The following is a 25,702-nucleotide window of genomic DNA, read 5'->3' as shown; positions in this document are numbered from 1 at the left end:
ACTGGCCGCAGTGTATATAAGCAAGCGACCACGGCGGTGGAAGGCCATGTCGAACGGGTGAACGATCAAAAAGAAGGGCGTTCGGCTTGGTGGCTGGTTATGCCCACTCTTGCTGGGTTGAAACAGTGTTGTTAACACGGCTTATCGTTGGATGACGGAGAGCCACACACGAGTGACATCAGTGATAGTGACAGCCAGCAGTGACAGCGCTCCAGATCCCATAGCCGAGCACCGAGCAGAGATGCCGTCTGCAATCGATTCGACCGCGTTTCGCTTTCAAAACAAATGTGCAGTTGTTGCCGATCTCACATTTCGCGAGAATTGCAAAATCGGGCGAGCCTGATTCGTCAGCCTTTTCGGCACGGGCGGGGGTTGGCTCAAAATTCACCGAGCTTTCAACCGGGCTTTAACCCAAAAGAGAGCTGAGTCGGCACGGCATCCTCATTCCTTCCATCCCTCCACCGCCACCACTAGCCTTCACCATGGCCTTCTCGGGCGCACTCACGCTCACCGATCTCAACGACTACCTCGGCCCATCGCAGGCATGCATCAAACCCGTCGAAGGACCCGATGCACCTGCGCCTGAACCCGAACCACTCGATGCGGCAGCCCAAGCCTCGACGCAGATCGCCATCGACCACGACGGATCGTACTACGAGTCTTCGGCTTCCACCAGTACCGCATCCAAGCCTAGGGAGAGGACAAAGCTCGAAACGGCTGAGATTTCGCTCAACGACTGTCTGGCATGCAGTGGATGCGTCACGAGCGCCGAGAGCGTGCTCATCACCATGCAGAGCCAGGAAGAGCTGCGTCGTGCCGTCGGGGAGTTCCGCGACGCTGGCCAACCAAGCTTGCTGGTGGCATCGATCAGCCCGCAGTCGCTCGCATCGCTGTCGGCCAAGTACACCTTCAACTCGGCGCACTCGCAACTGCCGTTGGATGTCCTGCTCCATCGCATCTCGCACTTTCTCAGCGCCAAGTTCGGATTCGACTACGTCTACGACACCACCTTTGCGCGCCACATTGCACTGCAAGAACACACGAACGAGTTCTTTGAGCGTCGATCCAATTCGAGCGCAGGCGGGGAGGGACCTTCGCTGCCCATGTTGGCGAGCGCGTGTCCGGGCTGGATCTGCTATGCCGAAAAGACGCACGGCGAGTTGCTGCCGTACATCTCGACCACCAAATCACCACAACAACTCGCAGGCGTCATTGCAAAGCGCTTCCTTCCACATCGTCTTGGTCTTGCTGCCGAGACGACTGTCTACCACGTGACGGTGATGCCGTGCTACGACAAGAAGCTCGAAGCGTCGCGGCCGGACTTCTACAACGAGGTGACGCGCAGCAAGGACGTCGACTGCGTCCTCACCACGGGAGAACTCGACACGCTCATGCACGACGAAGGCTTCGACATCACCCAACCCCTCCCCAACGAACACGATGCCCTGTCGCACCCTTCGACTAGTGCAGTGACATTGCCACGGCTGCTGGATCAGCCGGGTAGCAGTAGTGGCGGCTACATGTTTGCCCTCATGCGTGCCGTGTGGGCCGACTGGATCGCACACAATGCCGATCGGCTGCCTGAATCGGTGCGCTCATCGGGGGTGATGCCCAAACTCGACGTGCGCGTGATCCGAACCGCCGACTTTACCGAGTACCTCGTTCGCGATCCGGTTTCGTCGAGCATTGTATTTCGGGGTGCGCAGTGCTACGGCTTCCGCAACCTGCAGAATCTGGTGCGCAAGCTGCAGAAGCAGACGGGCGCGCGCTCGGCGCGAGGTGCAGCGGGCAGACTCGTCGATGCCGACGGCAACACGCTCGGCCCCGCACGCAAGGCAGCACGCGGTCGCGGTCGAGGCGGCATGGTCAGGCGAGGCAGAGCAGCGGCCGGAATGGCAGGGGCGAGGAGCAGTCCACTCAATCCCGAAGCTGTGGCTGTCGAAGCGGCAGAGGAGGAGCGAGGGTACGACTATGTCGAGGTCATGGCGTGTCCGTCCGGCTGCGTCAATGGCGGAGGACAGATCCGACCGCCTACCGAAGCCACCACCACCACGGACCCCGAGGGCTATTCTCAGGGCTGGGCGACATCCACCGACACTGACGAAGCCATGCTGGGGAAAACATGCATCAAGCAACCCACCTCGGACGACGTGGACATGGACGGGGAAAAGGAAATCAAGGGCTGGCAGGGCACGACGAAAGAATGGGTGCGTCGCGTCGAGCATGCCTACTGGCAAAGCTCAGCTGTCGCCCACCCACCGGTCAGCATCGCCTCGTCCTCCTTGGGCTCCTTGGGGGTGGACTCGGGTGCGTCCACGCCGACACTTGCAAGTGGAGCCAGTACGCCGCTGTCGAGCAGCAGCGCAAAGTCGATCCGCATCCAGGACCATCAGCGTCTGCTCGAGGCGCTCACCCAACCCGAACGCAGTGATCAGGCTGACCAGCTGGCAGTTGGCGTAGTGGACGAGCTGTGCCAGTTGGAAGCTCGCAGTGCGTTGCTGCGCACACAGTACCGCGCCGTCCAGGACGAGGCGGTGAATGGTCTGGCCGTGCAGTGGTGAAGCTGCTGCGAAATCACACTGCCTTCTTCGTCATCCATGCAGAGTGTGTGTGTTTGTGTGCCCCAGCAGCGATTGCGCGGAAAGGAGACCGGGATTTAGCCGTGGAATGGCTCGCTTCGGCGGACCATCCGACAGTACCATATGAATCGGCACCGGCTGAGCCTAAAACAGGGTCATGTGGCGTGGGGGAAACGCAAAAAAGGGTCCGTGCTTCGCCTGTCAAAGAATTCGGATTAGCCGCGCTTGCCACATGCAACCGTCGGTTGATCCGAGGCGCTTTCGAATGCACTTCACACGCCACACTCTCCCAACCCTAAAGTCACACTCGAAGCTCCCAACGATGCTGCGGATGAGCCGGCCGGCCAACGGCACCTATATGAGGAGGCCATCCAACGCCTTGCGCCCTGCCCATTCCACATTTCGTCAGACTAGCGTCGACAAACATGGCTGCGGCTCCAGAGACATTCGACTACATCGTCGTTGGCGGCGGCACCTCGGGCCCCGTCGCTGCAAGGCGTCTGGCAGAGTACCTGCCTCACTCGCAAATCCTGCTGCTCGAGGCAGGGCCGCGCCACGAAAACATCCTCGCCTCCACCATGGCCATGGGCTGGGAGGGCATCCACCACTCGCGCTGGGACTGGAAGTACACCTCGCAGCCGCTGCGCCACGCCAACCATCGCCAGATCCACCTTCCCCGCGGTCGATTCCTCGGCGGTTCCTCGGGCGCCAACGGCACGCTCATGATCCGCGGCGTACGCAACGACTACGACCGCTTCGCCGCCATGGGCAACGACGGCTGGGGATGGGACGACGTGCTCCCCTTTTTCAAAGAGTCCGAGACCTTTCATCCCGACCCGGAACAGCTGCCGTTTGATCCGGCCGTGCACGGCGACAGAGGCTCGCTCCACACCTCGTTCCATCCCCTTGCGCCTATTAGCCAGCGCATCGTAGACAGCTTCCTCGAAACGGGGCTCGAATGGAAGCCCAACATGTTTTACAACGGCGACAACCAGGGCGTCGGCCACGTTCCGCGCACCGTCTACAACGGCACACGCACCAGCGGCGCCGATTTCGTCTCGGGCCCCAATCTCCCCTCCAACCTCACGGTGCGCTGCAACGTGCAGGCCACGCGCATCATCCTCACCGACGGCGTTGACGGTGCCAAGGTCGCCACTGGGGTCGAGGCGCGCGACGACGAGACGGGTGCGCCGCTGCTCTTCCACGCCAACGCCGAGATCATCGTATCGTGCGGCGCGTACAACACGCCGCAGCTGCTCATGCTCAGCGGCATCGGTCCCAAGCACCAGCTTGACCGCTTCAACATCCGCGTCCAGCACGACGCGCCCGCCGTGGGCGAGAATCTGCAAGACCACATCATCACGTTCAACTTTTTCAACGTCTCCCAACCCCAGCTGACCAACGACCACCTGGTGTTCGACGAGGGTGCGCTGGCAACTGCCATGGGCAGCTACATGACCGACAAGTCCGGCCTCATGGGTCGCTTCCCCTTTGGCGCCTTCGTCTTTCGCCGCTTCGACACCGAGCTCGAGGCGAGTTATCCCGAGTGGGTCGAGGCCAAACGCCAGGCTGGGGGGAAGGATCCCGTGGGTGCCGAGAACGGTATGCCGCACGTCGAGTACTTCTACTCGGAGCTGTACGGTGGAGGGCCGCAGCACGTCCACCAGCCCTCACCGGGCGAGTCGGCATTCGCGCTCATCACGCTGTTGTTCAACCCGCAGGCGCGCGGTACAGTGCAGCTCCAGAGCCGCAATGCGCTGTTTCCACCCGCGATCGACCATGCCTACCTCTCTTCCCCACTCGACCTAGCGGTGCTTGCGGAAGCAAACCGCTTCGGCGCGGACACGATTCTCAACGGCACCGCAACGAAAGACGTCGTTTCGGGCCCATGGCCAGTCTCGCGCACACTGCCCCGCACGCAGGACGAGTGGAAGGAGTACGTGCGCCAGCAAGCAGGGACATGCTACCACGCCTCGGGAACCTGTGCGATGGGTCCATCGGCCGAACCTTCGCGGGTGCTGCCCAAGGGTGCGGTGGTCGATCCACGGCTGCGCGTGTATGGCGTGGCGAAGCTGAGGGTGGCGGACGTGAGCATCCTGCCGCTCGTCAATACGGGTCATACCCAGGCACCGGCGTATATGATCGGCGAGAAGCTGGCGTACATGGTGGCGCAGGACGCAGGGGCGACGGAGACGCTGCCCGAGCGTCTGAGGTCGGCGGCGAGAAATAAGCACGACGACGCAGCCACACCCGCCCATCTGTAGGCTCAATGCCAATGTCAATCTCAATCTCGTCGCACGCGCGTATACGCCACAAGAGGCGACTGGGCACGGCGTGCGATTGGGTGGGATGATGCCAAGGGTGACGAAAGCCACGACGTCAAGGGTGGCACTTGAGGTTCCGTCGTGCGGTGCAGGTTTGAGGAATGGCCGTATTGCAGGCGTGTGGGGTGGCATTCCAGGGTCGCGCAAGGCGGTGAGTGTCGCCTCGTCAGCAACGCGCCCGCATATGGCCGCACAGGAAGCAGGGGTCCGGAGTGATGCTGCCCGGAGAGTGCTGCGTTTGGCCGAGGCGAGCATGCAGAACGACGCACCCACTCCCGCTCACCTCGAACTCCAACTGTGCCAGTACAATCACACATGCCCCTCGAAGCGAGCGTGGATGCGTGATTGATGAACGAAAGGTCGTGACGGCAGAAGCAGTGGGGGTTTCACGTTGCATACAGGCGCAGAGCGATCTGTAAGCGCTCGACCGAAGCCAGGGATGACTCTTTCCACTTGGGACTTTGCAACTTTGTCATGCTGTTTTCGCAGACATTCGCCGAGGGAGGCTCGATGGTGACGGCGCACGCGCGGCCGTGTTGCGACGTCTTGATTCTCGTCGGTTGGGTGTTCTTCCCTCCTCCTCCTCTTCCTCCTCCTTGTTCTTCTTTTATTTCTGGGTAGGCCGACTGCGATGGGTCTAGTGGAGCCTATTCATCCTGCTCTATTCGTGCCGGAAGTCAGGATCAGGGAAAGAGGTGGAACCGGACCGGACCACGAAACACTGGCGTTGGCACCGCGCCAAGGTTTGCAAGTGCCACCACCTCTGAGCCCGCTTTTCACCCGGCGTGGTTCGAGAATTCTTGCCTGCCAGCCATGCAAGCGAGGATGGATTGTGCGAGCCTCGACGCTCCTCCCCACCGCCCTCTGCTGCGCATGCAAGGACACCTTTCAAGTGGCACTTTCGACCCTCACTCTCAAGCAAAACATCAACGTATCACATTGCCATGCTTTAAAGCGAGTGGCCAGCAGAGGGGGCTTTTGAGCGTTGCCGACCGAGTGCGAAACAAAGCAAGAATGCGCAGCGGTCGAGCTTCACCGTCTTCAACCCGGCTGTTGAAAAAAACGGATCCTGGCACCGAGGCTCAAGACCGAATGCAACGCTTCCCACTGGTAGGCGGGACAGCTTTTGCGCTGCTTTAGCAACGAGTGCATGCAAAGATGTAACGGCGACAAACTCGTCTGGCGGCCGGAAAAAAAATCTTTCCGCACATTGTGTACCAATGCCAGTGCTTCATGTCGCAGCTCGACAAGCGTAGCGCAAGCGAGCGAACCATCCCTGCGTCTGCATCTACATCTCACATTTGCTTCTGCGCTTGGTCCGCACCTGCATAGCAAGCTCAGCGGCGTGGGTATCGCAGCGCCCTGTTCGCCCAGACCGAAGCGTGTGATGGGCCAAACATTCAAGAGAAGGCTCCCGCCATGATCTTGCCGATCGAATGGGCGGAAGAAAGCGCTCTGAACACCGCTCGTCTGGGGTCTAGCAAGGGGCAAACGCGCAGACATTGCGCTCAAGCAAAGACAAGCACAGCGAGTGGGGTAGATCGTCATCTTTCGCTCCTACTCCAAGCATTCCGGCACGTCTCCCTGCTTGATTCGATCCTGAAGCTGGGACAACGACCTTATCCCCATCTTGACCATGTAGCTGTCCAACTTTCCCGCGACTGTTTCTTCGTCCGGTTCGCCCTGTTGTGCCCGCCGCTCGACTTCGTCGAGGATAACGCTTCGGCGCGTAAAGAACTTTCGGTCCAAGTCGCTTTTCCACCTGAATCCTTGCCGCTGTACCAGGGATTGCACCGACGGCTTGCCGTTCGCACCGTGGACGTACTCGGTCCACAGCTCGACTACTCTGTTAATTCCGCGATCCACGTAAAACCCAGCGTCGGGAGTGTCGTCGTTGCGCGTCGCGGTAATGCTGCCCATCGAAGCAGCGTCGAGGTCTTCCGCATCGAGAGCTACATTGAACTTGTCAGCAAGGAACAGGAAGAATTCGGCTTTGCGCCTCGCGTCTCGCTGTATCGACTGTTGCAGTCTGTTTAGACCTTGCTTGACCTCGGCCAGTTGCTGGTCGTGCTCGCGTTGGCGAGCATCCATCTTTTGGGTGATGAGTCCAGCGACCGCTCTGTCTATCTCGCCCATCTGCTCGGCAGTTAATTGTACGCTCGTTCCTGGAAACGTCACCAGCTGCGGCCCGCTCGACGCTTGCGCACTGCACACGCTCAGTTGTGTGGGAATGCGGCTAGCAAACGCCTCGAATGCCGAACCCTGGAACCCGCCGTGTGTAAACATCGGATGGCTCGGATGCTTTAACCACAGCACCGCCGCATCATGGACCAGCACGCTGCGTAGTCCATCTAGCAACGCCTCCTTTCGCTCGGGCAACACTGCATCCAGGATCTCTGCAGGAACCTCGATGTCTCGCCCCACCCGCTCGGTGCCAGTGCCCACAACGGGCGACGCACGCATAAGGCACTTGAGTTCGCGCTTGTCGACGCCCTGACGCACACGCGCACTGCGCAGCGTATGAAAGTGCGCCGCATCCGATATCGCCGTCTTTGGATCCGTTGCCGAGCCAAAGACCTTGTCACCCTCCTGTCTATCCTGCGCCAAGAAGAGATGCAGCGCCAACGCGCCCACCACACAGCACTCTACATCCTCCCTCCTCCCCACCACCCTCCCCTTGACCTCCACCCTTACACCCGAGTCTACATCGGCGTGCAGGTCAAAGTCGCTGTACTCCAGCGTGCGCACTTCTGTCCCCGATAGACCAGCAACGTGGGAGAGGAGCACCATGAGTCGATCTCGGACGCCCTCTTTACATCCACGCACCATCCCATCCTGAGCCAGCTTGACCACATCGCCCTCGGCCATGGACCGTGCAGGATGCGGCTTTTTGGGCGCAAGTTGCTGTCGAACCGTTGCCAGTAGCGCTTGCACGCGTCCCGAGCGCGGGTTGTAGTGCGTGTTGGTGCCGCGTTGCTGTTGCGTCCGCCGCAAATCCACGACCGCTGCCACGTAGAGTGAGTTCGACGACCAACCCAGACCTCCACTCTGCGCCGTGCTCTCTGCCGAATCATCATCACCCGCCTCGGACGTGCTTTCGGTGCTTGCTGTGCTTTCGGTGCCTTCGGCGCTTTCGTTGCTTGCTGTGCTTGCTCTGGCTGCGGAGGCAGGACGCTTAGCTATGGTTCTCTTGAGCACATACTCCTCGAGAAACAACGCGAGCTTCTCCTCTTTCACCGTATACCTCTCTCCCCCCGCAAAGCCGGTTGCAGTTTGGCCGTCGCACCAGCTATGCCACTCCTTCTGGCGCGGTTCGTACGCCTGGGTGGTTTTGAACGCATGCTCTACCCCCTCACGCGCGGGTGGAGCAGCATAGGGCGGCTGGGGGATGTGCGCGTGCGCTGTGCGTATCGCTGGCATGGTGAGCGGTGGTGGTTCAGATCAAGCTGTGGCGGGGGATCAATATACGCGTGCATATGGCGCGTCGCGTTGGAGTCCTCCTAACTCTCAGTCCGGCCCACCAACACCATCCGAGGTTGGCCGCCCCACGTGATCCCAGCTAGGCGAGTGCGCGCCGGGTGGATACAGGGTCTGGACACTGTAGTACGCCAGGTGGAGTGTCGGCGTGCCGCGCCGTGTTCAGCACCGTGTTTGGCCATCACCCATGCCCGACGGGACAACTGCATTGCTACCGCTTGCTACCGCTCGATCGAAACGTTGCACATGGCCGAGCCAAGGCGCCGTCGAGAGATCGTCTGCGCGTGTAGCAAAATGCAAACATGGTGGCCTATGTGTCCGGACTTCCGCGCGGTGTGGTGGAGGGTCTTGAGACAGTGTCCGGGCGTGTCCGACAAATGGAGTTATACGGTCCAATCACTGGTGTTATTGGAAGTACACGGGTCCGAGTTATGAGACATTGCGACGAGGTCAGACGCGTGAATCCCGTACAAGCAGGATCGATGCAGCTTCGAGCAATGCAGAGCAGAGCAGAGGCAATACCATGGACACGGCCATGGTGAGAGATGGTTCGCAGCAAACAGCAAGCAGCCTGGAAGCCGGCTCAGCGTCGTCTCGTGCTGCAGACGCACTCTGACTTCGGCGCAGCCAATTCCGAAGGCTGTTCCCAACGTTTGCCGCTTGGCAAGCGACGTCATGACATCGTATGGATACCAGCCGACCAGGAGCTCTGCTTTGTCTCGAGTCTTGTGCACTGTTGGGCCGGCGCTGTATGACAGGTGTGTTAGGCGGAGAGCCTGAATTTGGCAGCAGCCGATGACTATACGAGGCTCGAATCAAGCCTACATCAACGCAATCTCTCGCCACACGCCACATCAGCCTCAAAGCACGAACCCTCGCTCATGGCTCGTCGCAGCATCTTGCCTACCCAACTGCCAAACGGGGCCGCGTCATGGATCCATCTTGTCTTCGCCGGGTACGTGAGTGAGCTAGACGCATTCGGACTAGTCGAGCCACGGCGGTGGTACCAACAAGCATGCGTGAGGTCGTCGGCAATATGTCCAAACCCTAGCACCGGCAACATCGTCGTGGTCCAGCGACGATAGCAAATCCAAGCGCCCCGACGAGGTGTCCACCCTATCGGCCATATACGGTGGCGACCATCAACGCCGGCCACTTTTTTTTTTTTTTTKCGATGAAAAGGCATGGCGAAAATGCGCACAAGAAAAACAATCGTTCAATTTTGTCGATTAAAGGAACCGGAAATGCACAACCAGCTGCACATCAGCCGCACATCAGCTGCAACCCGCTCTTCAAAAGGGGTTCCGAGTCCCGCACTTTGCCTTTTTTCGGGACTTTTCTTTTTCGGGACTTTGGGGCCGAGTTCCGCGCCGATTCTGAGACATCCCAAGGGCTGAGTCGGCTCATACCAACGAAGCAAGGCAGCTGCACCCTCCCTCATCGTTCCCTCAAGCATAGGAAAGCTGGACCAAGGCGAGGTCGCATCGAATGAAGCGAATCATCATTTTGACTGGGCAGCTCGGCCGGAAAGTGGTGAGCGGTTGTTGTATTTTGGGCGCCGTTTAACTTGGCGAGCTACACCAAACACGCCTAAAATTAATATTTGCGGAGGGTGAAAAAATAAACGGGCGTCGTGCTGCATTGCCTTCCTGCACCTGCGTCTCGCCAAGCCTCGGCAGGCTTTGACTCATCTGCACTACACCGCCTGCTCAGGAAGTGACATGCCCACCTTCGGCAGCGGCATGCGGGGCACCCCACACACTTGCGTGTTCCTGAGTCGTTTCCCACGCCTCCAGCGGCTAGCGCTCAACGAGCCGCTCGGTATCCACCCCCTTCCCACGCTGTCAAACGCCCACATAGTCTCGGCCTGCCCTTTCGCTCCACTCCGGCAGCTTCGACGCTTCGACGGACATGCACAGCTGCTGGGCTCCGATCAGTCGGTCGGCTCAGCACACACAACTTCCAAGTGAAAGACGTCCAACACTGCAGCAAAGTTGGGGGCGTAGCATCTTATGGTTCTGCAAGATGCGCTCGCTATGCAACACGCTCGCTATCCTGTCTTGCCGCCTCCGCACTTTCTTCCGAGCTATGATCCCGTCCGCCGCTCATACCCGTCGCCCGTCGCATCGCCGCATCCTTCTCCACGCATTCGTAACCCAGTCGTCTTGACGCGGCCAAACAATATAAGCATGTAGCCCTCCAGGCGCCTCCGCCGCGCGGCCCTTCCTCGATCCTTTCCTTCCAGTATCTCCCCTTTAGTCGCGGCCCCAACAATGAGAGAGCCAGCTCGCCGCAGACGCGGTAGAGACGACGACGGATACGGCGATCGAGACGCCATCCTTCAGCGCTCCTCCACTCCACACAGCCATGCCAACCCCCACGCTGACTCCTTCCGCGGCTACCAGCCTGGCCAACCCATCGGCTTTTTGGCAGCCAGAAAGACCGCCTACGGCAAAAAAGTGTTTGGAAGGAAACTCAAGTTCTGCCTCTTGTTCATCGTGCCCATCGCCGTCCTCGTCGGCCTCGTCCTTCTCACCGGCCCCATCCTCTTTGCAGTAGCACGTCACATTGTCAACGTCTCGGTGGTCCATCTCAACTCGCTCGACATCAACACCACTCAATCCGCCCCAGGAGAGTACCCGATCAAGCTCGATGCACGTGTCACCAAAACCGGCATCTTTCCCGCCCGCGCCTACTTCCGCGCGCCCGTCGATCTCTACTGGATGACCACTCCACCCAACAGCCGCGAGATCCACATCGGCTCACTCGAGCTCAGCCACCTCGGCGTCACCTCGCGCGGATACGGAACGCTCAAGCAGTCCAACACGCTCAAAAACGTCTCGGACGACAACCTCGCCCTCCTCGCGCGCTTCCTCGTCAACGCCGAACAGGCAACGCTCAAGCTCAACTGCTCCGAAGTCAAGCCCGTTGCATTTGGCTTTCTGCCATCGTGGCACAACATCGCCATCAGCAAGCACGCCAACATCCGTGGCCTCAAAGGGCTTGGCGGCGTCAAGGTCTTGAAGCTCGACGTGCCGGGAGACGCTCCCCAGGGTGGCGCCATCATCAATGCCGTTGGATCGCTCATCAATCCGTCGCCCTTTACGATTCAGCTGGGCAATGCCGATCTGCAGATGCTTTACAGGGATATGCCCATCGCAGAAGCTAGCATCACCGACTTTCGCCTCGGCAACGGCAATAACACCATCCCCATCGACGGTCGAATCTATCGCCAAGAGGGCGCTGAAAACCTCGCCAAACTCAGCGAAATGGTCTCGATCCTCACCAACAACGAGGCGGCGCCCGTCGCGGTGCGCGTCAACCCCACCAGCGCATCCACCCCTGCCTGGGTCAAGGCTGCCGTCGACGAGCTGAACCTCGTCGTGCCCGTCAAGCTGCCGCAGCCCTTCGACCCCATCAAGGCCGTCTCGGTGGGCGCGGTGGATGTTCTGGTCGACCCGTCAAACTCCTTTGCGCCCGCGCTCAACTCCCAAGCCATCTCGGCCGACGTCGAGATTCCGTTCGGCCTCTCGCTCAACGTCGAGAGTGCGGCGGTTGACATCGACATTTCCACCGACAAAGCTGGAAAGACGCCCGCAGGGCTGGCTACACTACAGGGTGCGCAGGCGAATGCTTCGTCGGCACTCGAGCTTGTCGGACCCAGCCGTCGCGGTGGCAAGTCGTTTGTCTCGCTCGTCAACGCCACCATGTCGCCGTCGGACAACGCCAAAGTCGGTCAGGCCAATACGCTCTTTGAGCACGTCATCCAGGCCGTCACTTTCGGCGATCAGGTCAAGCTCGCCGCCAAGGGTACTGCTGCGGTGACGGCCGACTCGTCCATTGGTCGCATCACGCTCCCAGCACTCAAAATCGCCACCACCACCACCATGCAGGGTCTGAACGGGCTCACGGGGAGCCCGCTCGAGGTGTTGTCGTTCGACATCCTCGGTGGCTCCAGCTCCGCCCTCGACGTCACCGCTTCCGCCTCGATCAACAACCCGTCGCAGATCTCGGTCAGCATCCTGGGAGACACGAGCTTCAACCTGGGTCTGCCCAACGGTGCGAGCGTCGGCCGTGGGCGTGTGAGCGATCTTCGAATGGTGCCCGGTCCGAACGTGCTCAACGCCTCGGCCGCCGTCTCGTTCGACGACAAGAGCCGATCGCTCGTGCAACAGTATCTCCAGGGCAAGTCGAGCCCCGTCAATGTTCAGGGCGACACGGCTTCGACCCAAGCAGAGTCGCTCCAATCCACGCTGAGCGGCATCAAGCTGCAGTCGACCATTGCGGGCATTGTCGATCCGCTTCTACTCAGCGCGCACATGCTCATCCTCGACTCGACGGCCGTGGTGAACAACATTGCTGATGCGGTGCCGTCGGTGGCGAACCCGTTCACTGCGCAGATCAATCTCAAGGGCTCCAAAGGTCAAGCGAGCGTGCTTGGTCTCAACGTCGGACGCGTCGATGCGACCAATCTCGAGAACGCCGTCGTCATTCCATCCCGCTCAAATCCCGACCGTGCCAGCGACCAGGCCTTGCCTGTCTCCGTCGTATTCGACCAGCCGAACGTCATCTTTGGCCTCATGCGCGGCCTGGTGGTGCAATCCGGTCAGAATCCCGCCCCGCTCGACTACCTCATGAACGTGGGCGGTATCAAGCCCGTCGGCGTCAAACAGAACGCCAACATCCAGTCGCTCTCGCTGCGTGCAGCTCCCTTCGACGGCTTCAGCCTGCCCAGATACGTCATGACGGCTCTGGCTACAGCACGCGCCGACGTCAACGTCAACGTCGATGTGCTCATCGGCGACTACGCTCTCAGCACGCCCTTCCAGCAATCCAACGTGAATGTCACCTTTGACAACAGCGTCGAGAAGCTCTACTCGATCCTGGGCCGCCCCATCATGCAGGCGATCGTGGATGCGGTTCAGCTCGACCTCGTCGGCATCCAGGTGGTCGACCTCGCACAGAGCAAAGTGGCGGTGGATGTGGCTGCCTCCGTGTCCAAGATTGGTCCCTTCGATGCCGTCGTTACGCTGGACAAGGGTGTCGACGTCAGCTGGCAGGGCAGAGTCATTGGCAACGTCGCGCTGCCCAACGTGACGATCATCCCGGAAACAACGCCCATCCAGATGCGAGCCGAGCTGACCATCGCAGACCCCGGGCTTATGGCCGATCTCGTCAAGGCTATGCTGCAGGAAAAGAGTCTCGAATGGACGGTTTCCACGCCGTCGATGGTCGTCTACGCCTACGATGCCGTGCTCAACGGACCGGGTCTGACCAAAAAGACGACAGTCAGGGCATTCGACCGTCTGCGCAACGCTGTAGCGCTCACCACGTTTGACCTGCCGTCCAACGACCCGGCTGGTGGCATCCACATTACGGCATCCGCGTCGGTGCGCAACCCTTCTATGATTGGTGTCAACCTCGACCGTCTCGGAGTCAGCTTTGGCCTGCCCACCAGCATCCTTGGTGAAGCCGGCCTTGGCGACGCGCTCAGCATGGCCCCCGGCGCAACCTCCAACGTTAATGTGGCCGGTCGAATCCTGCCTCAGTCCGGTCAAGGCTTGACCGACTTTTCGGCCATCGCGCAGAACTTTATCTCCAACAAGCCCACGACGCTGACGGTACATGGCGTCTACGCGGGTCCCGAAAGCGTCACGTGGCTTACAGAGGGGATCAAGACGCTCGAGATCCCCGTGACTGTGCCAGGTATCGTGCTCGACCCGCTCAAGAGCGTCAGCATGACCAGCGCCACGCTCGACTTTACCCAGCCCAGCGCAGAGTGGTCGCCTGTGCTGAGCACCGACACGGTGCGTGCAGCCGTGGACATTCCGTTCAGCTTCCCCTTTGCAGTCGACAGCGTCGACGGCTCCTTCGACATCCTGTACGGTGGGCAGGGTGCTGCTCGTCTTGTGCTGCCGTCTACCGGCGCCACTACGGAGAACAGGACGGTCAGCCTGGCGATTCAGAATGCCCGCATGGACATCCCCGGCAACTTCCGCAACAACTTTGCCAACCAGCTCGCCATCAATGCTGTGCAGGACCAGTCCGTTGGGGTTGGTCTCACGTCGAGCGCTGTCAATGCCCTTGTCTCGACCGCGTCGGGCGACATCACGGTCAAAGGCATCCCGATCCAGCTCGACCCTGCGCTTGCGTTGAACGGATTCCAGGGCCTTCGCAACAGCCCTGTGGGCATCGGCGGCCTCGACGTCACGGGTGGAACGAGCGACTACGTCATCGCCAGAGTGGACGCGAGCATCGTCAATCCTTCGCAAGTGCATGCCATCGTAGGCGATGTCCGCATGCAGGTCAACTACGACAATGGCGGCAGCATCGGTGATGCGCTGGTTCGCGGCGCCAACATCCCACAGGGTCCCATCACATTGCCAGTCGAAGCGCAGCTCAAGCTCAACAGCGACATTGGGAGGCGTCTGATCAAGGACTTTCTCACCAGGGGTGGACCGGACATTCAGGCTCAAGCGCGCGGTACAGGCCGATCCACCGCTTACGGCTCGCTCAATCCAGCCGTATCGACGCTCGCCTTCGGCGCCTCGGTTCCCAGGCTCAACGAGACCTTGGTCACCCAGGCCACGCTGATTGTACCGCCTAACGTCGATAAGAGGCTGATTGTGGGGGCTTCGTTCGTTCTGACCAACCCATTCGGTGCAACCATCACGGTGCTGCGCGCAAGGGCAAGCGCCACATCGCTGGCTGGCGTGCTACTCGGCAGCGTCGACGCCAGCATCAACATGGTAGCAAATGGACGATCTACGGTGACCTCGCCCCAATTCCCCGTGCAGGTCAACACGAATCTCGCTGCCATCATCGGCTTCTTCGAAGATCAGGCCCGGGCGAACGGCGTCGATCTCGGCCCTCTGCTCCCGCTCATCGAGCCGCTCAAGTCTCGTCAGAACCTGGATTCCAGCATCAGCTACCGACCGGCTCAGGGCGACGGATGCCCTCTCAATGGCGCCACTGATGTGATTGGCGCTTTGCGTCGCTCGCTAGAGGGCACTCAGCTCGCTGCCGATGCTCAGGCCAACGTTCTGGTGGGGTCGTATCGCATCGACAATGTCCCCGTCCAGCTCCAGCCGATCGCGCTCCAAGTCGACAATAGCGTGCGATACCTCATCGGACCATTTGGCGCGCCAGTCGTCGAGAACATCGTCAGCGGATTGACGCTGCAAGTCCTCAACATCTCTGCCTCGGCTCTGTCTGCCGACGGGCTCAGCGTCAAGGTGAGCGTCCAGATCGGCGGCGTCGGACCTTTTGCCGCGCAGGTCAGCTTCGCCAAGCCTCTCGAGACTCGCTACAAGGGCAGGCGCATCGGCACCATCGACCTGCCCACATTCTGCCTCCCCGCGGATGGCCGCCTCGATCTCGACGTGCGACTCTCCGTCACGGACCAGAACGGATTCGGCGACTTTGTGAGCGATCTGATCGCGCAGGAGAGCCTCGACATTGAGATCTTCTCGGACTCGATCGTGGCCAGTGCGTACGGTGTCGAGTTCTCCAAAATCAGTCTCCGAAGGCCGATCACGTTGCAAGGGCTTCAGGGCTTGCCCGGCGTCGTCGCAAGGACGGTCTCGGTGGTTGGGCAGACGTCCAACACCCTGCTCGTCGAAGCGGAGGCCACGGTGCCGTCGCGCACATCGATTCGCGTCGAGCTGCCCAACGTCGATGTCGACTTCCAGTACAACAATGTCGTCCTTGGCGGTGTTCGTGTTCCCGCCGGCACGGTCTTGGCGCCCAACGCAGCCAACAACTTGCGCGTTGCTGGCCAGGTGAACCAGATCACAAATAATGCCCAGCGTGCGGCGTTGGGTGCGCTCGCAAGCCGGTTCATCTCTGCCAACACCACCACCGTCAACATTGTCGGCAACAGCGCCTCGGACACCAGCGGTCAGAACATCCCGTGGCTCACGCGTGCGCTCAAGACGCTCAAGCTTGCTGTGGATGTGGCCGGTCAGAACCTCAACCCGGTCACGCGTGTCAATCTGCCGGACCTGACCGCCGACTTTGCCTCTGCACAGGACGACGGCTTCCAGTTCCCCGTATCATCGCAGCGCACAGAGGCAGTGGTTTCGATTCCTTACAACATCAACGTCGGGGTGGTCTCGGCCTCGGGCACTGCTTATGTGGCCAACGCAGGATCAACGGTTCGTGCCGCCAGCGTGGAGCTCGACTCGATACCGATCTCGGGCTCGATCTCGGGTGCCAATCAGTCTGCGACGCTGCAGCTCAGCCTGAAGGACACTATCTTGACCGCGGTGGATCGGGGCGCGTACAACGACCTCTTGATCAGTGTCGTTTCCAAACCGACGACCGAGCTCCGCGTGCTCGGCGCCGTTTCGGCCGTAGTCAACCTCGCGGTGGGCCAGATCACGGTCGACTCGGTCAACCTCGACGTGCCCACAACCTTGCCGTCGCTCAACAATTTCGGAGGGCGGCTGCAGGTGGTTGGCAATGTCGATGTGATTGGTGGCACGCCCGAGCACGGCATCGCCAAGGTCAAGGTGATCCTCAACAACCCTTCGGTCATCACCGCCAAGATCAAGGAGCTGAGCATTCCTGCCTTCCTCGACAGCAACACAGTCGGCCGTGCGATGATCCAGGACCTTGTCCTCAAGCCAGGCGACAACAATCTGGAAGCCACAATTTACATTCGGCTCGATCAGCCTCTCGGCAGTCCGACGGCGGTGAAGCTCGTCCGACAGCTCATCCAGCCCATCCCCGGCACGCGAGATCCGTACGTGACCAATCTCATGGCGTATAATCCGCCTGGTCAGCAGCCGGGCATCACCGAGTTCGCCGCACTCAATCCGGCGCTCGACACGCTTCGGCTCGCGATCGACCTGCGCGGACTGGCGCTGCAGCTGATCCAGCTGGCCAAGATCAGCATCGAGGTCACCCAGCTCTTTGCCGGTCCTGGCGGCCTGCCGTATGTCATTGCCGACATTGACCTTGAGAACGGTCTGCCGACTCAGCTGGCGCTCGAGCAGATTGCGGCCAACGGGGCCAAGGCCGGCTCTGGCAAGACATACGCAACGCTCGACCACACGTTTGACCCGACCCTGATCCTGCCCGCCGCTGCAGCGACGCTGGTCAACCCAGGCAAGGCAACGGCGCACATTCCCAACGTCCTGCTTCCCATGGGCCTCCTCAACTCGATCGACATTGTCGGCAACAATCTCGATCTGGACATCACCAAGGCGCTGATCAAGATCGGCGGGTCCAACGGCTACGAGCTGCAAGGCGCATTGACGTATCTCAACGTGCCGGCTACGTACACGCTGACGCTGGCTGGAGTGCCCATCGCCAGCCTCGATTCGCTCGGTGGACTGCTGGGCGCGCTATCGGGAGTTGTCGGCGTTCTTTCGCCCAACGAGCGAAAGCTTCTCAGCGACGGCTTGCAGAACTTGGGCTCGGGCAACATTCTGGGGCTCGTGGATAACGGCTTCAAGGATCTCGTCTGCGTCCTCAACGACCTGCCCCTTCCGTTGCTGGGTCAGGCCGGCTGTCCGCAAGCATCGACGTCGAGCACCTCGGCTGCATCGACGTCCGCTGCCGCCACAAGCTCTGGATCGGCTTTGCCGGCCGTAGTGAGCGCCGCGTCAGGCGCCGCATCTAGCGCAACATCGGCCGTTGGACCCGTCTTGTCGATCCCACTGGCCGCTTCCTCGACTCCAGCAAGCAACCCTTCTCCCGCGCCGTCCTCTCCAGCGTCATCGCCCGCAGCAGCAGCTTCGAGCACCCCCGCAGCAACGAGCAGCGCCGGTCTCTTGGGCAACCTAGGCAGCGGTCTCGGCCTATAATCTCTTGCATCCCTTGTTCTTCTCCATTGTCGCGCTCGCATTGTACATTATCCATCATCGTAGAAGATTCGAAGAGTCCTGATTCGGCAAGAGCCAACCATTCGCCAGAGACTAACACAGACACAGCCGCGGTATGTGAGCGCGAGGATTCGAATACAGCAAGCTGGTCCATGTCTGCCTATGCTTGCTTGAGGGCTGGTGCGTCGCTCGCGCCCGTGTCTCGGTCTTCAAGTTGAGCAGAGTTCGACTCGTCTTGCGGTTGCGACGATCGGAAAAAGTCCCACTCCTCCCTGACGGTTCCATCGGGAAGCCTGCACATGCCGATCTCGTTGCCATCCTTGTCCTTGACAATCTCGAGCGTTCCACCTTGCTGGACGCAGTACACGCTGGCTGGGTTGGCGATTTGCATCATCGAGGGCGACTAAAGGTACAACAGAGTGAGAAGCGCCAGTAAGATGACAGAGGCAATTCAGAGGAAGGGAATGCGATTTGGCATCAGTGGTGGCAGATGAGCATCGGTGGATGGATGGTGGCAGCTTTGCCGACGAGCATTCCATTGTCCTTTAGTACTTTCATGCCCGCGGGGGTTATTTTTTTCCACTTCCCGAATTCGGACCGGACTCTGAGACATTTCTCCGCACCGCCCCGTCTCGGACACAGCCACGGCCCGAAGTCGTTCTAGAACCAGTCTTGATCCTGCCGAGCGCCCCGCTCATTGTATGCACGTCAACCGAGCGCAACCGAACTCGACATGCCGGCCTGTTCTGAACCCTTCCCGTGGACGCTTGATCCCGAGCTCGGCCACCTGCAGCACACATTCTGCTGTTCGCGCGCGTCGGTCAAGGGGATGGTAGTGAGATTGCAGGTGGGACCCTCGTCTATATTTGGGCTGAGCAACGTCATCCTTGTTAAAGAAAACTTCCGTCCGGACCACCATCTAATTCTAGGCAAAGAAGCAAGAGATTCGTGGTGACAAGAGGATATACAAAGAGGCTGAGCGACACAACATCGGAGCATTAATTATTTTTTTGGTCTTTTCTATCCTTTCCTGAGACAGGATAGGTCTAAGGCACGGGGACCAAGCAGCATCTTGACCAAACAGGACAGAGGCAACGCGGTCCCAACAGTGCATAGGAGGAGCATACCGAGCAGATCCGAACGACGAGCCGAGGAGCCTTGATCTTGTTGGAGTTGTTGTTTGCCGAGCGCGAAGACTTGGGAACCGACGGGAAGAGGAGCATTAATCCTTTTTTTGGTGTATATTCCTCCTGAGCTTTTCTTTGAGAGCCGATGCTGCAGGAAAGAGTTGTTGGTGTTATTGCGATGCGGGTCAATGGTCGGTGATGGTGCGGCCACAGTACCTCGCAATGTTGCTTAGCTTCCGGACCAGCGGAATAGCGATTCGACGTGGATAGGCGTTCTGAGTGGTATCATCTGTTCTTTCTGGACGTTCGGCTCGGTCGCCTTCTCGGGCTCGGAGTTGACCTCGAATGTTGGCGGCTACCTGAGCATAGATTTGGAACGAGAACATCGAGTACGCTGCAAGTTCAAGGGCGATGATTGTCCAGACGGCCCAAGGACGTAGGATGGCGACATCGCTGACGTGGCTCATGAGGCCTTGGCCGATCTTTGGGATGACGAAGATGAAAGTAGCTCGGATGGCGGCGAGGTATGTCGTGTCTGAGACGCCCTGCAGCAAGACGAGGGATGTCCAGCAGAGGTTGAGGGCGTAGCTGACGACGATGAGCACTTGAAAGACGTTAGCCGGGAAAGGCATCGGCACGGCGTTGGCGTCCAGCGTTGCGGTCAGATTCGTGGAGTCAGGGATCAGGACAGCCATCGTGAATGAGGAAGAGATAGGAAAGGGGGGAACTGGAACGCTTGCCGATACAGTGAAACCAAAGGCTGCGCGCGCTTGTTCTTATGCGTTTCAGAGAGCACGCCAGGTCCCTGGCTCCTTCAGTTCCTCGCCTACTGTGCATAGCGTATGCGAATTTCTGGCGCCGCGAAAGGCGCAACCATCGTTCTTCCATCCAACGGAAATTGATCTGCAGACGTCGCAGCCTTTCGGGAATTCCAGGCTTGCTAGATATGATAGACAGGATCGTCGTATCGAAAATGCCGCTGAGGATCCATCAAGTGAGCGAAAAGACCGAAGTGATACGAGTGTTCGAGCGCATGCAGTGTCGGTGTCGCGGATTCCCTTCCAGATGTCAGAATCCGAGTCACCTGCATGTGGAGGCATGTGTGGGTCTGGGCACTGAGCCCCACTTTTTCTGTCTTGCCACGCTGAAACCAACACCCAACCAACCAACCCCCGCGCCGGCAGACAAAGTCTTCAAGATAGCAGACGTGCATGATTGTCAACTTCGACGATCCATCCCCCCCCACCTCTCACGACATTCCTGGCGCCTTCTTCATCGACCATCACCGATCACCTGAATCACACCCATCACCGATAGCATGGACCTTCCAATGAGTCAAGCTGAGCAACCTCCCGACGAGGCACGACCGAGTGGAGGTGGCAGACGAGGCCCAAAGCCTAAGGCGTGCGACGCTTGTCGGTTAGTCAAGCATCAGTGCGCTCCTTGCGAAGGAACCTGCGGTAGATGCTTAAAATTGGAGATGAAGTGCGTTCGCTCCCACGTCGAACCTCAACAGCCTTCGAACTTTGCCGCTACAGGATCCAGCTCACAGCAGTCTCGGGAAGGAGGTGATCACTCTGCCGACTTTGTCGGCGCGGGGACGATCCCTCAGCAGTCTCAAGAAGAAACAATCCTGATTGCCGCCTCGGCCGATGCAGAGACCAGATCGAACCACCAAGACCGAATGGCCATCCTCCCTTCCTCCCTGACCGACGGAGACCAACTCCCTGACGATTTCCTCCCTTGCTTCTTCAACTTCGACCAATTCGAACGGAATTGTGAAGGACAAGCAGTATCTCCAATCGACCCTACCTACTCATCGGAAGTTCCTCGGCAGTCTCGAGAGGGAACGGATTCGTCTCACGTCTTCCCTGAGGAACTACCCGACTTAGACCCACTCCTACCGTTGGATTGGCAAGAACAAGCAGTATCGTCAACGGATCCGTCTCACGCCCTCCCTTCCGTCCTACCCGACGGAGAACAGCCCCTACAGGATTGGCAAGAACAAGCAGTATCGTCAACGGATCCGTCTCACGTCCTCCCTTCCGTCCTACCCGACGGAGACCCAGTCCCACAAGATTGGCAAGGACAAGCCGTATTCCCGATCGATCCTGACACTTCGGTAGCATTTTCTCAGCAGTCTCAAGAGGGAGGGGATCACCCTGCTGAACTCTCCGGTCACGGTCTGGAGGGAATAGTTGAGCCGTTCGACTTCTTACAGTTCTTGGTACAGCTTTCTTCAGAAGGTACCGGTCGGTCCTTCCAATCTATTGATCGAAGCTCAAGCTCGCCGCTACCACACGAGGATACGAATCAGTCTCTTGACATGGAAGATTCAGAGACAGATTCGGAGCAGTCTCGCGCAGAAGCCCCACGGACTCCAGAGTCCCTTGGTCTGCCTTGTGACCCGCCCTACTGGGCGACACCTGTGCACAGTCCCTCAGGGTACGATACGCTGACCTTGGTCAGCAACGGCTCAGGAACGTTCGTGCGCGTCACGCACCCTGAAGCTATCAGGTCCCTAAATTCTCACTTGCAAGAAGTTTGCAAAGGATATCTGGCCGCGGACGATGACGACATCGAAGCAACTCTTTGTGGAAGGCAATTCTCGGAGCCTCTGCAGGATTTCGGCTACAGACTGCGCAGGCAGGGACTCGGCTACAAACTACGCAGGAATGTGATTCTGGACGACTACGCAAAATATTTCGATTCGGTATACAATCAGCCTTCGCTGCTTTCTTTCTACCAATCCTGCAAGCAACAACCAGCCGTACCTGAAGGAGTCTGGATTTGCATCAAGTCGGAGAGTTTTATCCCTGTGGGCACTGTACTCGAGACTCTACCCAAACGGGTTCAAGAATCTCAACTCGAACAGGTCAATTTGGAAGACTTAAGTGCCCCGCAGTTGCAGCTCATCATCAGGGGCTTGTGGGAAACCTACGGCTCGTCGATCTAGATCAAGATAGCTTCGCGCTCATTCTATGTCTTTGGTAAAAGGTATTCTGCTTGGTGATTGTCGGTCGCCATTGGTTCGTATATACGGATTAGATATTTGGCCCTGTCGAGCCGCTCTTGTGGTAGTCAAGTCGCCCTTCAGGTTACTCTTGTTGGTGGGTATCCGGCTCGCTCGGGCCGGTACCTGCATACGCACGCGCCCACTCACACCATGCACGCCCTGGAGGCGCGCATACACACAATACACCCGACTCAGGGGTACCATGCACGTACCCCTTCCCTCACTAGCTCGTTCCCCCAGTCTCACTTAGCTTCGCACGCACACTTTCATCCTGTAGATAGACCACCATCAATTACATTCGTTCCGTACCATCTCTGCCTGTCGTGTGCTACCGCCAGCGCCCAAACCATCGCCAGCCTTTCTCAAAGTCCCATTGCGCATTGCATTACTCATAACCCTTTCAAGCCGAACATCTCTCCCCGACTGTCCCTGTAGATAGATTCATCGACTCAGCATCAATACGATACGTGACCCCAGATGCGTCTGCGATCTGCACCGTCCCTGATCGCCAAGAACCGATGCAGCGTGCCACTCGGCAAAACCGTGAAATCCGATGCGAATCTCTATTTTTATGCACCACGCTGCTGTGCCACGAGGGCTGCCGAAGACGCCGCCGTTCGGCATCGGCTCCAGCAGAACCCTGGCCGAGCTTGGACCCTGGATTGCTTCCAACGGAGGGGCAGCTGCCTGTGTTCGATCCTGCCAGCAATGGTCCGAGCGTATCTGTGCGGCCATCTCTCACATATTTGCTCGCTTCCCCCCTTGACACCATCCCACGCACACGATCGCCGAGGTCCACGAATCGCCGTCGCAGACGTCAGTAGGATGGATCCAGTTGCATATCTTTCGCAGGTGCGCTTCCACCAATCGATTCAATGTAGACGAACGCAATCTCGCGTCACATTCGCGCTTGGCGGCAATGGCTGGGACGCAGCCGTGACGAGCAAGTACGGCTCGATCAACACAGCAGCCTCCAGCACCGAAGGATATCATCACCAAGGTCCGCTGTTGCTGTACCTGCTTCCCTCTGGCTGCAGTCGCCTTCTAGGCATGATTCTTGAAGGCATCTGTCGAGAATCCAACGTCTCGATCCTCGCCATCGATCGACCTGGCAGTGGCGGCACACCAATGTGCCCATTGGAGGAGCGAATCCAGATCGCAACCCAGCAGACCCTCAGCGTGCTCGAAGCACTTCAACTCGATCGACCCGGCATGCCGCAGCTGAGGCTCCTAAGTCATTCTGCCGGCTGGTTCTACGCTCTCGCATTGCTCCAGACAGCACCGCAATACTTTGCCAGACTAGACTCACCGCCCAAGATCGTCTTGTCTTCGCCGTTCGTACCAACAAGCCAGTCATCGAGCACGATGCTGTCACTGCTGCCAAAGGGTCTTGTTGCGCTCACGCCCAAGGTGATGCCCGTGCTTGGTCGCAGTATCAACTGGTCGACGGGCATGGTCGATGACATTGCGAGTGTCGGCAAAGGCTGGGTCGCATGGTCCAGCGCCGACGTTGATCCAGCCCAGTCGCAGGAGCGAAAGCAAGCAGATCGCGAGAAGCTCGACCAGAAGAATCGCGAGGTGCAAGCGCGAAGCAAGCAGAAGCATCCCCATGCCCGCTTTCATCCTCCGTACGAGTCGCATCTCAAGTTTGGCTTGGATGCGTGGAAACACTCCGACGTTCCCGCCGAAGAAAGACCACGCCATCCCAAGACGAACCGCCCGCTCAAGTCAGGCGGCGATCTGCTGTTCGACTACTTCCAAGAGGAAGGCTCGATGGCTGGCATGTGCGAGGACTATCAGCTTTGTCTGGGCAACGCACCGAGCCTGAACAACGAGGCCCTCACACGCTGGATCGTCGAGCGACTCGAGCAAGTCTTCACTAGCATCGTATCGCTTTCGAGCCTGCCAGTCCAGCTGATAGTGGTCTGGGGCGACGCCGACTTTCTGATCCCTCGCAAAGGACGTGACTGGTTGGATTCGGTGCTGAAGCGACACGAAAGAGACAGCAACGTCAAGTATGAGCGGTGGGACATGGCGGAAGCTGGACACGATGCTACGCTCTTTTCCGAAGATGTCATGAACGATGTGCTTGCGTTTCTCACCGGCGCTACAGACCAGCTCGGCTTCAGACCATCATCCAATTGAAAAGCGACTGCCAAATCATTCGCAATATTATTGAAGCGAGCTCGAGGGTCCGGACTGAGCCTCTGCATGCTTGTCTCTGAGTAGCCGCGATTTACCGTGCCTCCACAACGGGTCTCGGCCTTGTCGGCCTCAAACTTCCAATGATGCTGAGCTGTCCGGAGAGGTTGTACGCCCGTTGCCGGTACTCGTCGAAGCGTGACCCGAGCTTTATGCGGTGAGGGCCTGCGCAAGCGCCGGACCAGCTCGATCGCAGCAGAAATGTCAATAGTCACTTTGGAAGAGCAGCTCGTCGCCGAGCCTTTTCATCGTCTTCCACCACCATCCGAAAGCTTGCCGTTGCCGCCATGTCCGAACAAAACGAAAACAAGCTTGCAGTGGGTATCGTTCTGTTTGACGGCGTCACTCAGCTCGACTACATCGGGCCTTTGACGGCGTTTGCACCGCACTTTCGCACCTACCTGCTGCACCACACGCTCGATGCCGTCACCACCGACATCGATGCGGTGATGGCGTTGCCCACGGCTACCTTTGATCAAGTGGACCACGTCGACATTCTGCTTGTTCCGGGTGCGCCAAACAAGCACATCAATCGACTGCTCTGCGACGCCCGCTTTCTTGCGCAACTGCGCCGCCTCGGCTCCGGAGCCCAATACATCACCTCGGTATGCACCGGCTCGCTCCTTCTCGCTCGCGCAGGCCTTCTGGACGGCTTCAAGGCCACTAGTCACTGGTCGGCACTCGAGGTCCTCGCGGCCATGGGCATCGAGACTGTCAAGCAACGCGTTGTTCACGATCGCAATCGTATCACAGCTGGAGGCGTCACCGCAGGCATCGACTTTGGCCTCACCCTCGTCGAAAAGCTCAAGGGCCTCGACGCCGCCAAGCTCACGCAGCTCATGATAGAATACGATCCAGCACCCCCCATCAACGCTGGCTCGCCCGAAGGCGCCGGCGAGAAACTCACCGCTTTTGCGCGCCAATCGTCCAAGAACGATGTCGACGAAGGCATCCGCATTGTTGCAACGCCTGCCCCGCTTTAAATTGCCCTCGCTCCGCATTCTTTGCTCATTTATCCACATGATCGTAATCAAACGAACTGATAGGGCAGCCAGGGTTAGGGTTAGGGTTAGGGTTAGGGTTAGGGTTAGGGTTAGGGTTAGGGTTAGGGTTAGGGTTAGGGTTAGGGTTAGGGTTAGGGTTAGGG

At 59.2% G+C, this 25,702-nt stretch overlaps 8 protein-coding genes across 8 annotated transcripts; 6 read left to right on the top strand and 2 right to left on the bottom strand.

Annotated features, from left to right (window-relative positions):
- Positions 1-482: 482 nt before the first annotated feature.
- Positions 483-2,561, top strand: PAN0_005d2482 (nuclear prelamin a recognition factor-like; the record flags this gene model as incomplete). The annotated part of the gene is made up of 1 exon (XM_014801724.1): positions 483-2,561. One exon carries the CDS (start codon positions 483-485, stop codon positions 2,559-2,561), a length of 2,079 nt encoding a protein of 692 aa, XP_014657210.1.
- Positions 2,562-3,004: 443 nt separating this feature from the next.
- On the top strand, positions 3,005-4,843 carry PAN0_005d2481 (glucose-methanol-choline oxidoreductase; the record flags this gene model as incomplete). Its single annotated transcript, XM_014801723.1, has 1 exon — positions 3,005-4,843. The coding sequence occupies one exon, from the start codon at positions 3,005-3,007 to the stop codon at positions 4,841-4,843; it is 1,839 nt and encodes a 612-aa protein (XP_014657209.1).
- Positions 4,844-6,460: 1,617 nt separating this feature from the next.
- Positions 6,461-8,323, bottom strand: PAN0_005c2480 (uncharacterized protein; the record flags this gene model as incomplete). Its single annotated transcript, XM_014801722.1, has 1 exon — positions 6,461-8,323. One exon carries the CDS (start codon positions 8,321-8,323, stop codon positions 6,461-6,463), a length of 1,863 nt encoding a protein of 620 aa, XP_014657208.1.
- Positions 8,324-10,653: 2,330 nt separating this feature from the next.
- On the top strand, positions 10,654-18,192 carry PAN0_005d2479 (uncharacterized protein; the record flags this gene model as incomplete). The annotated part of the gene is made up of 1 exon (XM_014801721.1): positions 10,654-18,192. The coding sequence occupies one exon, from the start codon at positions 10,654-10,656 to the stop codon at positions 18,190-18,192; it is 7,539 nt and encodes a 2,512-aa protein (XP_014657207.1).
- Positions 18,193-18,370: 178 nt separating this feature from the next.
- Positions 18,371-20,032, bottom strand: PAN0_005c2478 (uncharacterized protein; the record flags this gene model as incomplete). The annotated part of the gene is made up of 3 exons (XM_014801720.1): positions 18,371-18,613; positions 19,338-19,485; positions 19,554-20,032. The coding sequence occupies 3 exons, from the start codon at positions 20,030-20,032 to the stop codon at positions 18,371-18,373; spliced, it is 870 nt and encodes a 289-aa protein (XP_014657206.1).
- A 785-nt stretch (positions 20,033-20,817) lies between these two features.
- Positions 20,818-22,293, top strand: PAN0_005d2477 (uncharacterized protein; the record flags this gene model as incomplete). The annotated part of the gene is made up of 1 exon (XM_014801719.1): positions 20,818-22,293. One exon carries the CDS (start codon positions 20,818-20,820, stop codon positions 22,291-22,293), a length of 1,476 nt encoding a protein of 491 aa, XP_014657205.1.
- An 885-nt stretch (positions 22,294-23,178) lies between these two features.
- PAN0_005d2476 (uncharacterized protein) lies at positions 23,179-24,498 on the top strand (the record flags this gene model as incomplete). The annotated part of the gene is made up of 1 exon (XM_014801718.1): positions 23,179-24,498. One exon carries the CDS (start codon positions 23,179-23,181, stop codon positions 24,496-24,498), a length of 1,320 nt encoding a protein of 439 aa, XP_014657204.1.
- A 143-nt stretch (positions 24,499-24,641) lies between these two features.
- PAN0_005d2475 (glutamine amidotransferase) lies at positions 24,642-25,538 on the top strand (the record flags this gene model as incomplete). Its single annotated transcript, XM_014801717.1, has 2 exons — positions 24,642-24,664; positions 24,752-25,538. 2 exons carry the CDS (start codon positions 24,642-24,644, stop codon positions 25,536-25,538), a joined length of 810 nt encoding a protein of 269 aa, XP_014657203.1.
- Between the last annotated feature and the right edge of the window lie 164 nt (positions 25,539-25,702).

This window comes from Moesziomyces antarcticus, assembly GCF_000747765.1.
Source record: "Moesziomyces antarcticus DNA, scaffold: scaffold_v10005, strain JCM 10317, whole genome shotgun sequence".
NCBI lineage: Eukaryota > Fungi > Basidiomycota > Ustilaginomycetes > Ustilaginales > Ustilaginaceae > Moesziomyces > Moesziomyces antarcticus.
This window is presented reverse-complemented; position numbering and strand designations above follow the sequence as displayed.